The sequence below is a fragment of the Nerophis lumbriciformis genome, linkage group LG08 (assembly GCF_033978685.3).
Source record: "Nerophis lumbriciformis linkage group LG08, RoL_Nlum_v2.1, whole genome shotgun sequence".
Taxonomy (NCBI): domain Eukaryota; kingdom Metazoa; phylum Chordata; class Actinopteri; order Syngnathiformes; family Syngnathidae; genus Nerophis; species Nerophis lumbriciformis.
This window is the reverse complement of record NC_084555.2, coordinates 50,953,109-50,966,947: the sequence shown is the minus strand read 5'-3', so window position 1 is coordinate 50,966,947 and position 13,839 is coordinate 50,953,109. Positions and strand designations below refer to the sequence as shown.

The following is a 13,839-nucleotide window of genomic DNA, read 5'->3' as shown; positions in this document are numbered from 1 at the left end:
TATCGAGTTCGAGCCCATTATCGAATCCTCTTATCGAATCCTCTTATCGAACCGATTCCTTATCGAATCCAGATAGGTTTTTGTATATGGAAAAAAACACAATATATGGTTTAACAAAAGCTCACTTTTATTTTATAAGAAAGAAAAAAATAAATAAAAATAAATAAATATTGACTGCTACCCCCCTAAAAAAAAAAAAAAAAAAAAAAAAAAATATTGACTGTTGTTACCCAAAGTATATTAAGTGGGATTTTTCAGAAAAACAAATATATACAGTAAAACAAAAACAACCTGTCTCTGTAATCACTGTAGGTGAATAGCCATGCCTTGAGGCATTTTTTCCGGTCCATTATTTTTGCTGCTCGTGTGACATCACAGGAAATGACGTAGCTCAGTCTAATGACTAAGCTACGTCATTTCCTGTGATGTCCCACAGGGCATTTCTTGTGGGACGGGATTCGTTCCCAGGGATTCGAATAAAGAACCAACTCTTTTTCTTTACTATAGTGGCCTCGATAACGGGAACCGGTTCTCAAAAAGGGATTCGAGTCCACGGAATCGGTTCTTTTCTTATCGAACGGTTCTTTTCTTATCGAACAACCGGGAGAACCGGTTTCGAACATCATCCCTAGTCACACATAAGGGATACATGTAGACTGCAATATGATGGCAGTCACACATAAGAGATGTATGTAGACTGCAATATGACGGCAGTCACACATAAGAGATACGTGTAGACCGCAATATGACGGCAGTCACACATAAGAGATACGTGTAGACTGCAATATGATGGCAGTCACACATAAGAGATACATGTAGGCTGCAATATGATGGCAGTCACACATAAGAGATACGTGTAGACTGCAATATGATGGCAGTCACACATAAGAGATACGTGTAGACTGCAATATGATGGCAATCACACATAAAAGATACGTGTAGACTGCAATATGATGGCAGTCACACATAAGAGATACGTGTAGACCGCAATATGATGGCAGTCACACATAAAAGATACATGTAGACTGCAATATGACGGCAGTCACGCATAAGAGATATGTGTAGACTGCAATATGATGGCAGTCACACATAAGAGATACGTGTAGACTGCAATATGATGGCAGTCACACATAAAAGATACGTGTAGACTGCAATATGACGGCAGTCACGCATAAGAGATATGTGTAGACTGCAATATGATGGCAGTGACACATAAGAGATACGTGTAGACTGCAATATGATAGCCGTCACACATAAGAGATACATGTAGACTGCAATATGATGGCAGTCACACATAAGAGATACGTGTAGACTGCAATATGATGGCAGTCACACATAAGAGATACGTGTAGACTGCAATATGATGGCAGTCACACATAAAAGATACATGTAGACTGCAATATGATGGCAGTCACACATAAAAGATACATGTAGACTGCAATATGATGGCAGTCACACATAAAAGATACATGTAGACTGCAATATGATGGCAGTCACACATAAAAGATACGTGTAGACTGCAATATGATGGCAGTTACGCATAAGAGATATGTGTAGACTGCAATATGATGGCAGTGACACATAAGAGATACGTGTAGACTGCAATATGATAGCCGTCACACATAAGAGATACATGTAGACTGCAATATGATGGCAGTCACACATAAGAGATACATGTAGACTGCAATATGACGGCAGTCACGCATAAGAGATATGTGTAGACTGCAATATGATAGCCGTCACGCATAAGAGATACATGTAGACTGCAATATGATGGCAGTCACACATAAGAGATACGTGTAGACCGCAATATGTCGGCAGTCACACATAAGAGATACGTGTAGATTGCAATATGATGGCAGTCACACATAAGAGATACGTGTAGACTGCAATATGATGGCAGTCACACAAGAGATACGTGTAGACTGCAATATGATAGCAGTCACACATAAGAGATACATGTAGACTGCAATATGATGGCAGTCACATATAAGAGATACATGTAGACTGCAATATGATGGCAGTCACACATAAGAGATACATGTAGACTGCAATATGATAGCAGTCACACATAAGAGATACATGTAGACTGCAATATGATGGCAGTCACACATAAGAGATACGTGTAGACTGCAATATGATGGCAATCACACATAAGAGATACGTGTAGACTGCAATATGATGGCCGTCACGCATAAGAGATACATGTAGACTGCAATATGATGGCAGTCACACATAAGAGATACGTGTAGACCGCAATATGATGGCAGTCACACATAAGAGATACATGTAGACTGCAATATGATAGCAGTCACACATAAGAGATACGTGTAGACTGCAATATGACGGCAGTCACACATAAGGGATACGTGTAGACCGCAATATGATGGCAGTCACACATAAGAGATACGTGTAGACTGCAATATGATGGCAGTCACACATAAGAGATACATGTAGACTGAAGACTTGAAGATGATGTGTAAAACATCATCTATGCAACATTTTGGGCAAAGAACCACCATTACATGTTATGTAGACCACAAGGAAGTCTTTCACATTTAGAAAATAATAATAATAATATGACTCCTTTAATGCACCTTTTGTATGAAAAAAGACCTGACTAGACGCGCTCATCGGCAGTGCACCTTATAATCCGGTGCGCCCTATGGTAAATATCAGGCCGCGAGCGCGCCGCCAGGGTCTTCCATCTCACCTGGAAGATGCGATCACAGTTCTGAGGCAGGGCGGCGGGGGAGTAGGTGGGGTCCATCTCCGTGAACTCTTCCGCAAAGTTGCTGACGTCCAGTTCGTCCCGGATCACCGGCTTGAACGGAGCCGGCACCGTTTTGGCTGCCAGGTCCTCCCAGTTGATTTTCTACAAGGGAGAGAAAAAAGATGTGAATTCAATGTAAGGGACTTTAAATCTTGGATGTTTTCACTTTCCATTCGGACGCTGCTTCTCAATTATTGTGTGAATGCTCCAAAACATGTTTTCTACACCAAAATTCATCTATTTATCATTCTTCTTCTTCTCCAGACTCTACCTTCCACATTTTTCATCCGATTCAAAGCGTCCCAACTTCAAACTGTTCAGCCTATTCGGGAATCAAAGGCTTTCTTTTGACAAATTCAAAAAAATTCCCAGATTTCCCAGAATTCCAGGTCATTTTCCCCATTCAAAATGAATTGGCCATTTTTCAAACTTCCACCATTTTCACATTTTTCTACCGATTCAAACCATTCCACCTTCAACACATTCCACTCATCCTGGAAATTCTAACTATCATTTTTCCAAGTTCAAAAAAATTCCAAGAATTCCCAAAATTCCCTTTTTTCAAACCCTTTTTTGATCAAATTTTTCAACCCTCTTCAACAGCTCCACCGTCAAAACATTCAAGTCTTTTAACATTTTCCAAGAAATTCCCGCTTTTCACAAAATTCCATGAAATTTCCATTGAAATGAATGGGACATTTTTCAAAGTTCCACAACTCCCACAATTTTCATCCGATTGAAGCCGTTCCAACTCCAAAATATTCAACTTGTTCAAAATGGTGATTCCAAAAATTCCCAGATTTACCAGAATTCCAGCTTTTCCAGGTCATTTTCCCCATTCAAAATGAATTGGCCGTTTTTCAAACTTCCACCATTTTCACATTTTTCAACCTATTCAAACCATTCCACCTTCAACACATTCCACTCATCCTGGAAATTCTAACTATCATTTTTCCAAGTTCCAAAAAATCCAAGAATTCCCAAAATTCCCTTTTTTCAAACCCTTTTTTGACCACATTTTTCAACCCACTTCAACCGTCCCACCGTCAAGTCTTTTAACATTTTCCAAAAATTCCCGAAATTCCATAAAATTCCCATTGAAATTAATGGGACATTTTTCAAAGTTCCACAACTCCCACATTTTTCATCCGATTGAAGCCGTTCCAACTCCAAAATATTCAGCTTGTTCAAAATGGTGTGCTCTCCTTCAACAATTTAATTTCCAAGAATTCCCAGTTTTCAGGGACATTTTCCCCGTTCAAAATGAATTGTCCACTTCCACAATTCCCACATTTTTTGAAGCTATTCAAACCATTCCAACATCAACACATTCCACTCATCCTGGACATTCAAACTAACACTTTCCCAAGCTCTAAACCAAATTCTGTTTTTCCTGGAAATGTAAACTTTTCAACATTCAAACTATTCTTACATTCATACTTCATTCTGTCAGCATTTCACTTCAACTTCAGCATTGGAGCATTCACACACAATTCCTTCAGGAATGACCTCTTCTAGTTCTTCTTCTCCACATTTCCCCCCCGATTCAAAGCGTTCCCCCTTCAAACTGTTCAGCCTATTCGGGAATCAAAGGCTTTCCTTTGACAAATTCCAAAAATTCCCAGATTTCCCAGGATTCCAGTTTTTCCAGGCCATTTTCCCCATTCAAAATGAATTGGCCATTTTTCAAACTTCCACCATTTTCTAATTTTTCTACCGATTCAAACCATTCCACCTTCAACACATTCCACTCATCCTGGAAATTATAACTATCGTTTTTCCAAGTAAAAAAAAATTCCAAGAATTCCCAGAAATTCATTTTTTTCAAACCCTTTTTTGAACCTTTTTTCTGGCGAATACTCACTCTACATTTTTCAACCCACTTCAACCGTTCTACCGCCAAAACATTCAAGTCTTTTAACATTTTCCCAAAAATTCCCGAAATTCCATTGAAATGAATGGGACATTTTTCAAACTTCCGCCATTTTTACATTTTTCTACCGATTCAAACCATTCCACCTTCGACACATTCCACTCATCCTGGAAATTCTAACTATCATTTTTCCAAGTTCAAAAAAATTCAAAGAATTCCCTTTTTTCAAACCCTTTTTTGACCACATTTTACAACCCACTTCAACCGTTCCACCGTCAAAACATTCAAGTCTTTTAAAATTTTCCCAAAAATTCCCAAAATTCACAGAATTCCATGAAATTTCCATTGAAATGAATGGGGCATTTTTCAAAGTTCCATAACTCCCACATTTTTCATCCGATTGAAGCTGTTCCAACTCCAAAATATTCAACTTGTTCAAAATGGTAATTCCAAAAATTCCCAGATTTCCCAGAATTCAAGCTTTTCCAGGTCATTTTCCCCATTCAAAATGAATTGGCCATTTTTCAAACTTCCACCATTTTCTAATTTTTCTACCGATTCAAACCATTCCACCTTCAACACATTTCACTCATCCTGGAAATTATAACTATCGTTTTTCCATGTAAAAAAAAATTCCAAGAATTCCCAGAATTTCCTTTTTTTCAAACCCTTTTTTGACCCCTTTTTCTGGCGAATACTCATTCTACATTTTTCAACCCACTACAACCGTTCCACCGCCAAAACATTCAAGTCTTTTAACATTTTCCCAAAAATTCCCGAAATTCCATTGAAATGAATGGGACATTTTTCAAACTTCCGCCATTTTCACATTTTTCTACCGATTCAAACCATTCCACCTTCGACACATTGCACTCATCCTGGAAATTCTAACTATTATTTTTCCAAGTTCACAAAAATTCAAAGAATTCCCTTTTTTCAAACCTTTTTTTGACCACATTTTACAACCCACTTCAACCGTTCCACCGTCAAAACATTCAAGTCTTTTAAAATGTTCCCCAAAATTCCCCAAATTCCATGAAATTTCCATTGAAATGAATGGGACATTTTTCAAAGTTCCACAACTCCCACATTTTTCATCTGATTGAAGCTGTTCCAACTCCAAAATATTCAACTTGTTCAAAATGGTAATTCCAAAAAAAACCAGATTTCCCAGAATTCAAGCTTTTCCAGGTCATTTTCCCCATTCAAAATGAATTGGCCATTTTTCAAACTTCCACCATTTCCACATTTTTCTACCGATTCAAACCATTCCACCTTCAACACATTCCACTCATCCTGGAAATTCTAACTATCATTTTTCCAAGTTCCAAAAAATCCAAGAATTCCCAAAATTCCCTTTTTTCAAACCCTTTTTTGACCACATTTTTCAACCCACTTCAACCGTCCCACCGTCAAAACATTCAAGTCTTTTAACATTTTCCAAAAATTCCCGAAATTCCATAAAATTCCCATTGAAATTAATGGGACATTTTTCAAAGTTCCACAACTCCCACATTTTTCATCCGATTGAAGCCGTTCCAACTCCAAAATATTCAGCTTGTTCAAAATGGTGTGCTCTCCTTCAACAATTTAATTTCCAAGAATTCCCAGTTTTCAGGGACATTTTCCCCGTTCAAAATGAATTGTCCACTTCCACAATTCCCACATTTTTCAAGCTATTCAAACCATTCCAACATTAACACATTCCACTCATACTGGACATTCAAACTAACACTTTCCCAAGTTCCAAACCAAATTCTGTTTTTCCTGGAAATTCAAACTTTTCAACATTCAAACTATTCTTACATTCATACTTCATTCTGTCAGTATTTCACTTCAACTTCAGCATTGGAGCATTCACACACAATTCCTTCAGGAATTACCTCTTCTAGTTCTTCTTCTCCTCCACATTTTTCCCCCGATTCAAAGCGTTCCCCCTTCAAACTGTTCAGCCTATTCGGGAATCAAAGGCTTTCCTTTGACAAATTCCAAAAATTCCCAGATTTCCCAGAATTCCAGTTTTTCAAGGTCATTTTCCCCATTCAAAATGAATTGGCCATTTTTCAAACTTCCACCATTTTCTAATTTTTCTACCGATTCAAACCATTCCACCTTCAACACATTTCACTCATCCTGGAAATTATAACTATCATTTTTTCCAAGTAAAAAAAAATTCCAAGAATTCCCAGAAATTCCTTTTTTTCAAACCCTTTTTTGAACCTTTTTTCTGGCGAATACTCATTCTACATTTTTCAACCCACTTCAACCGTTCCACCGCCAAAACATTCAAGTCTTTTAACATTTTCCCAAAAATTCCCGAAATTCCATGAAATTTCCATTGAAATGAATGGGACATTTTTCAAACTTCCGCCATTTTCACATTTTTCAACCTATTCAAACCATTCCACCTTCAACACATTCCACTCATCCTGGAAATTCTAACTATCATTTTTCCAAGTTCAAAAAAATTCCAAGAATTCCCTTTTTTCAAACCCTTTTTTGACCACATTTTACAACCCACTTCAACCGTTCCACCGTCAAAACATTCAAGTCTTTTAAAATTTTCCCAAAAATTCCCACAATTCACAAAATTCCATGAAATTTCCATTGAAATGAATGGGACATTTTTCAAAGTTCCACAAATCCCACATTTTTCATCCGAATGAAGCTGTTCCAACTCCAAAATATTCAACTTGTTCAAAATGGTGATTCAAAAAATTCCCAGATTTCCCAGAATTCAAGCTTTTCCAGGTCATTTTCCCCATTCAAAATGAATTGGCCATTTTTCAAACTTCCACCATTTCCACATTTTTCTACCGATTCAAACCATTCCACCTTCAACACATTCCACTCATCCTGGAAATTCGAACTATCATTCTTCCAAGTTCAAAAAAATTCCAAGAATTCCCAGAATTCCCTTTTTTTCAAACCCTTTTTTGACCACATTTTTCAACCCACTTCAACCGCTCCACCGTTAAAACATTCAAGTCTTTTTAACATTTTCCAAGAAATTCCCGCTTTTCCCAAAATTCCATGAAATTTCCATTGAAATGAATGGGACATTTTTCAAAGTTTCACAACTCCCACATTTTTCATCCGATTGAAGCCGTTCCAACTCCAAAATATTCAGCTTGTTCAAAATGGTGTGCTCTTATTCAACAATTTAATTTCCAAGAATTCCCAGTTTTCAGGGACATTTTTCCCCGTTCAAAATTAATTGTCCACTTCCACAATTCCCACATTTTTCAAGCTATTCAAACGATTCCAACATCAACACATTCCACTCATCCTGGACATTCAAACTAACACTTTCCCAAGTTCTAAAGCAAATTCTGTTTTTCCTGGAAATTCAAACTTTTCTTACATTCATACTTCATTCTGTCTGCATTTCACTTCAACTTCAGCATTGGAGCATTCACACACAATTCCTTCAAGAATGACCTCTTCTAGTTCTTCTTCTTCTCCACATTTTTCACCCGATTCAAAGCGTTCCAACTTCAAACTGTTCAGCCTATTCGGGAATCAAAGGCTTTCCTTTGACAAATTCCAAAAATTCCCAGATTTCCCAGAATTCCAGGTTTTCCAGGTCATTTTCCCCATTCAAAATGAATTGGCCATTTTTCAAACTTCCACCATTTTCTAATTTTTCTACCGATTCAAACCATTCCACCTTCAACACATTCCACTCATCCTGGAAATTATAACTATCGTTTTTTCAAGTTAAAAAAAAATTCCAAGAATTCCCAGAATTTCCTTTTTTTCAAACCCTTTTTTGACCCTTTTTTCTGGCGAATACTCATTCTACATTTTTCAACCCACTTCAACCGTTCTACCGCCAAAACATTCAAGTCTTTTAACATTTTCCCAAAAATTCCCGAAATTCCATGAAATTTCCATTGAAATGAATGGGACATTTTTCAAACTTCCGCCATTTTCACATTTTTCTACCGATTCAAACCATTCCACCTTCAACACATTCCACTCATCCTGGAAATTCTAACTATCATTTTTCCAAGTTCAAAAAAATTCAAAGAATTTCCTTTTTTCAAACCCTTTTTTGACCACATTTTACAACCCACTTCAACCGTTCCACCGTCAAAACATTCAAGTCTTTTAAAATTTTCCCAAAAATTCCCAAAATTCCATGAAATTTCCATTGAAATGAATGGGACATTTTTCAAAGTTCCACAACTCCCACATTTTTCATCCGATTGAAGCTGTTCCAACTCCAAAATATTCAACTTGTTCAAAATGGTGATTCCAAAAATTCCCAGATTTCCCAGAATTCCAGCTTTTCCAGGTCATTCTCCCCATTCAAAATGAATTGGCCATTTTTCAAACTTCCACCATTTCCACATTTTTCTACCGATTCAAACCATTCCACCTTCAACACATTCCACTCATCCTGGAAATTCTAACTATCATTTTTCCAAGTTCCAAAAAATCCAAGAATTCCCGAAATTCCCTTTTTTCACCACATTTTTCAACCCACTTCAACCGTCCCACCGTCAAAACATTCAAGTCTTTTAACATTTTCCAAAAATTCCCGAAATTCCATAAAATTCCCATTGAAATTAATGGGACATTTTTCAAAGTTCCACAACTCCCACATTTTTCATCCGATTGAAGCCGTTCCAACTCCAAAATATTCAGCTTGTTCAAAATGGTGTGCTCTCCTTCAACAATTTAATTTCCAAGAATTCTCAGTTTTCAGGGACATTTTCCCCGTTCAAAATGAATTGTCCACTTCCACAATTCCCACATTTTTCAAGCTATTCAAACCATTCCAACATTAACACATTCCACTCATCCTGGACATTCAAACTAGCACTTTCCCAAGTTCCAAACCAAATTCTGTTTTTCCTGGAAATTCAAACTTTTCAACATTCAAACTATTCTTACATTCATACTACATTCTGTCAGCATTTCACTTCAACTTCAGCATTGGAGCATTCACACCTCCATTCTCCCTTTTCTGTCTACACACTGTGTCTGCTTGTAAGTACTCTGTGTGTGTGCGCTGCCCAACATGCTCCTCTACTCCTAAAACCAGCAATGTCACTAAGTGACGGCGCGCCGTCATGCCCGTTAAAAAAGATAAATAAATAATACTTGGGAAGCCATCCATTTTCTACCGCTTGTCCCTTTCGGGGTCACTGGGGGTGTATTTCAGCTGCATTGGGGCGGTAGGCGGGGTACACACTGGACAAGTCGCCACCTTATCGCAGGGCCAACACAGATAGACAGAAGCGGTACTTTTCAAACAGAGTATAGTACTGTTTTTGATTCATTAGTACGGCGATACTATACTAGTACCGGTATACCGTACAACCCTACTTTGGACACCCCTGGGCTCACCCGTCTCATCTGCAATATAAAAACATTCACCTGGTAAAACGGATGCTTCTTGACGTTCTCTACCCCGTTTGGACCGGATCCCAATCTCTTCTTTGGGTCTTTGGTGAGGAGTCGCTGGATGATGTCTTTGGCCAGTGGCGACATGTCTTTGGGGAAGGGAGGGTCTTTTTTTAGGATCCTCCTGCCGAGAACGAGACAGGCGGTTTTGGTAAGAGGACGGATTCTGTCGGCCGGCGAGCAAACACACCTGGCGATGTCCGTGGGGGAGTTCTCGTCTCCGTCCACGGTGAAGGGTGATCCGCCTGTCAGGAGCTCGTACATCAAGACTCCCAGACTCCACCAGTCCACCGCCTATGCAACAAAAAAACTAGTTTTTTGAAGTTTTTTGAAGTTTTTTTGAATTTTATAAACCTTTATTTATAAATTGCAACATTTACAAACAATTGAGAAATAATAATAATCAAAATAAGTACAACAATAGTACAAAAACAGTACAAACACAGCGCCAGGGGGTTGTAAATTCAATAAAGTAATAACTAAAATAGAATGCAATATATATATACATAGACGTATATATATGTGTATATATATATATATATATATATATATATATATATACACACATATACGTATATACATATATATATATATACACACATACATATATATATATATATGTGTATTATATATACATATATATATATATATATGTGTGTATATATATATATATATATATATATATATATACACACATACATATATATATATATACATATATATATACACACATACATATATATATGTATATATATATACATATATATATACACACATACATATATATATATGTGTGTATTATATATATATATATATATGTGTGTATATATATATATACATATATATATATATATATATACACACATACATATATATATATATATATATATATATATACACACATACATATATAGATATGTATATGTATATATATATATATATATATATATATACACACACACACACACACACACACACACACACACACACACACACACACACACACACACACATATATATATTCCACCTCCTGTGCAACAAAAAACTGTTTTTTGGGGGGGGTTTTATTTTAATTTTATAAACCTTTATCTATAAATTGCAACATTTACAAACAATTGAGAAATAATAATAATCAAAATAAGTACAAAAATAGTACAAAAACAGTACAAAACAGCGCCAGGGGGTTGTAAACTCAATAAAGTAACTAAAATAGATCCTACCAATGAAAAGGCTTGTAAAACTCCACTGTGTAGGATGGGAAGCAACACGAAGGTGTTCTGTTTCTTTCATGTATTGTAATCAACAGAAAGATATTCTCTTGACCGGAGATCTACAAAGCGAAGAGGAAGCAGGACCTGACTCCCCTCCAGGGACCTCTTCTTGGAACTGTTCTACGACCTTTTCTTTGAACTGTTTGTAATCAAAGGCTATGGCTGTTTACGACCCCTGTCCCTTAGAAACAGCTGTTGTAATCAGGGAAAGTCCAAATAAAAGAGGAGGCGTACAATCTTTCGTCAGGAGCGTGCGACGACATGTACAAGGGTACAGTGTCTACGCGTTTCTCCTCATTGAGCTAAATTTGTCATCAGTGTTTGAACCTGACATATATATAACAAAGTGCAAAGCCATAGGCTCACACAAGTTTAGTAAATAATTTAAATTTGGAACAGAACATCATCATTTTCACAGCTTTTTGGTTGTTAGAGGTAGAGAGTGTTTTAACGTCGAGTTCTTATTCTTTTTTTAAAGGCACAAAAAACAGGTCGGGTGTTGAGACACTTACATTTATGAATATAAAACTTAGCCAATAGTATAATGAGGTTGCAAAGGTAAAATTGTAAATCCAATTAGCACATCTTTAAAACAAAGCACAAATTTGTTATGAATATTGTCCGGGATGAATCGACAGATGCCATGCCATAGTGATGGAGTGCTTTCACAAGTCCAAAACAGGTGGTAAACAGTCTCTGGATGTATGTTACATAAGGTGCAGGTAACATCACCTCCGCTCTGGACAAGCTAACCTCCTCCAACCTACGAGGACAAAGCTACAAACAATGGGAGACCGGGCTTTCTGCTCCGCCGCTCCCAGTCTGTGGAACGCTCCCTGACCACCTGAGGACACCACAGACTGTGGATGCTTTTAAAAAAAGGCTTAAAAACCCTTCTTTTTAAAAAAGCCTTTTTTTAGATATATGCATACTAGTTCTAGCTATTTGGCTGTTCTAAATGTATTGTTATTTATTTTTATTATCTTTTTATTTGTATTTTTTTTAATACACTGTAGCACTTTGAGGTTGTTTACTCAATGTGAAGTGCTTTTTACAAATAAAATCTATTATTACTATTATTATTATGTCCTTCTTGTAACAAAAAATATGTTGAGGGCCACACTTGAGGTCTGACGTCACTACCGTTACCTTGTCATGCCCGGACTCTCCTTCCACAATTTCCGGCGCCATGTACTCGATAGTCCCGCACACGGAGAAGGCGCGTTCCACTTGTTTCTTGATAAGGCACAAAGCTCACGTCAGCGCCACCTTCGCACACGGCAACAAGGACCGATGCACACGTACCTGGTCGAACTCCTTACTGAGACCAAAGTCTGTGAGGACTATGTGACCGTTTGAATCCAGCAAAATGTTCTCCAGTTTCAAGTCCCGGTACACGATACCTAGCTGCAACAACACCAAGAAGAGAGGACAAACACTGGTTATGGTCATGTTTAATACGGTATCTCACATACATGACCATTTTTTTTATTACATCTTCGAAAACAGGAATGTCAGAGTGGTTTTTTATTGAGGGCCATCAAATAATGTATGAATTTGCCTCTGGATTTCATTATTAACTAGAAGAGTTTTAAAAAAAATACTTAAGTGTTTATTGTTTATTGTGAGCGACCCGTGGTGCTGAATTTCCCCCAGGGATCATTAAAGTACTTTCTATTATATTTTATTATATTCTAAGAAACAATTCCTGAGGGAATTGCGTGTGAATGCTCCAATGCTGAAGTTGAAGAGGAATGCAGACAGAATGAAGTATGAATGTAAGAATAGTTTGAATATTGAACAGTTTGAATTTCCAGGAAAACGTGGAATTTGGTTTGGAACTTGGGAAAGTGTTAGTTTGAATGTCCAGGATGAGTGGAATGTGTTGATGTTGGAATCGTTTGAATAGCTTCAAAAATGTGGGAATTGTGGGAGTGGACAATTCATTTTGAACGGGGAAAATGTCCCTGAAAACTGGGAATTCTTGGAAATTAAATTGTTAAAGGAGAGCACACCATTTTGAACAAGCTGAATATTTTGGAGTTGGAACGGCTTCAATCAGATGAAAAATGTGGGAGTTGTGGAACTTTGAAAAATGTCCCATTCATTTCAATGGGAAATTCATGGAATTTTGAGAATTTTGGAAATTTTTTGGAAAATGTTAAAAGACTTGAATGTTTTGACGGTGGAACGGTTGAAGTGGGTTGACAAATGTGGGAGGAGTAGTCGCCAGAAAAAAGGGTCAAAAGAGGGTTTGAAAAAAAAAAGGGAATTATTGGAAATTTTTGGAACTTGGAAAAAGTGTAGTTTAAATTTCCAGGATGGTGGAATGTGTTGAAGGTGGAATGGTTTGAATCGGTAGCAAAATTTTAAAATGGTGAAAGTTTGAAAAATGGCCAATTCATTTTGAATGGGAAGAATGTCCCGGAAAAGCTGGAATTCTGGGAAATCTGGGAAATTTTTGGAATTTGTCAAGGGAAAGTCCGGGACTCCCAAATAGGCTGAAC

The 13,839-nt window shown here is 37.2% G+C and overlaps 1 protein-coding gene across 1 annotated transcript in view; it reads right to left on the bottom strand.

The window, feature by feature from the left end:
* rps6ka5 (ribosomal protein S6 kinase, polypeptide 5) overlaps positions 1–13,839 on the bottom strand; it is a 97,417-nt gene that overhangs the window by 41,736 nt on the left and 41,842 nt on the right. The window contains exons 6-10 of the mRNA XM_061969177.1: positions 12,638–12,739; positions 12,482–12,568; positions 10,252–10,355; positions 10,035–10,185; positions 2,714–2,875 (exon numbers count right to left, since the gene is read on the bottom strand). Of these exons, the coding sequence (XP_061825161.1) occupies positions 2,714–2,875; positions 10,035–10,185; positions 10,252–10,355; positions 12,482–12,568; positions 12,638–12,739 (606 nt within the window). The remainder of the gene's footprint in view (positions 1–2,713; positions 2,876–10,034; positions 10,186–10,251; positions 10,356–12,481; positions 12,569–12,637; positions 12,740–13,839) is intronic.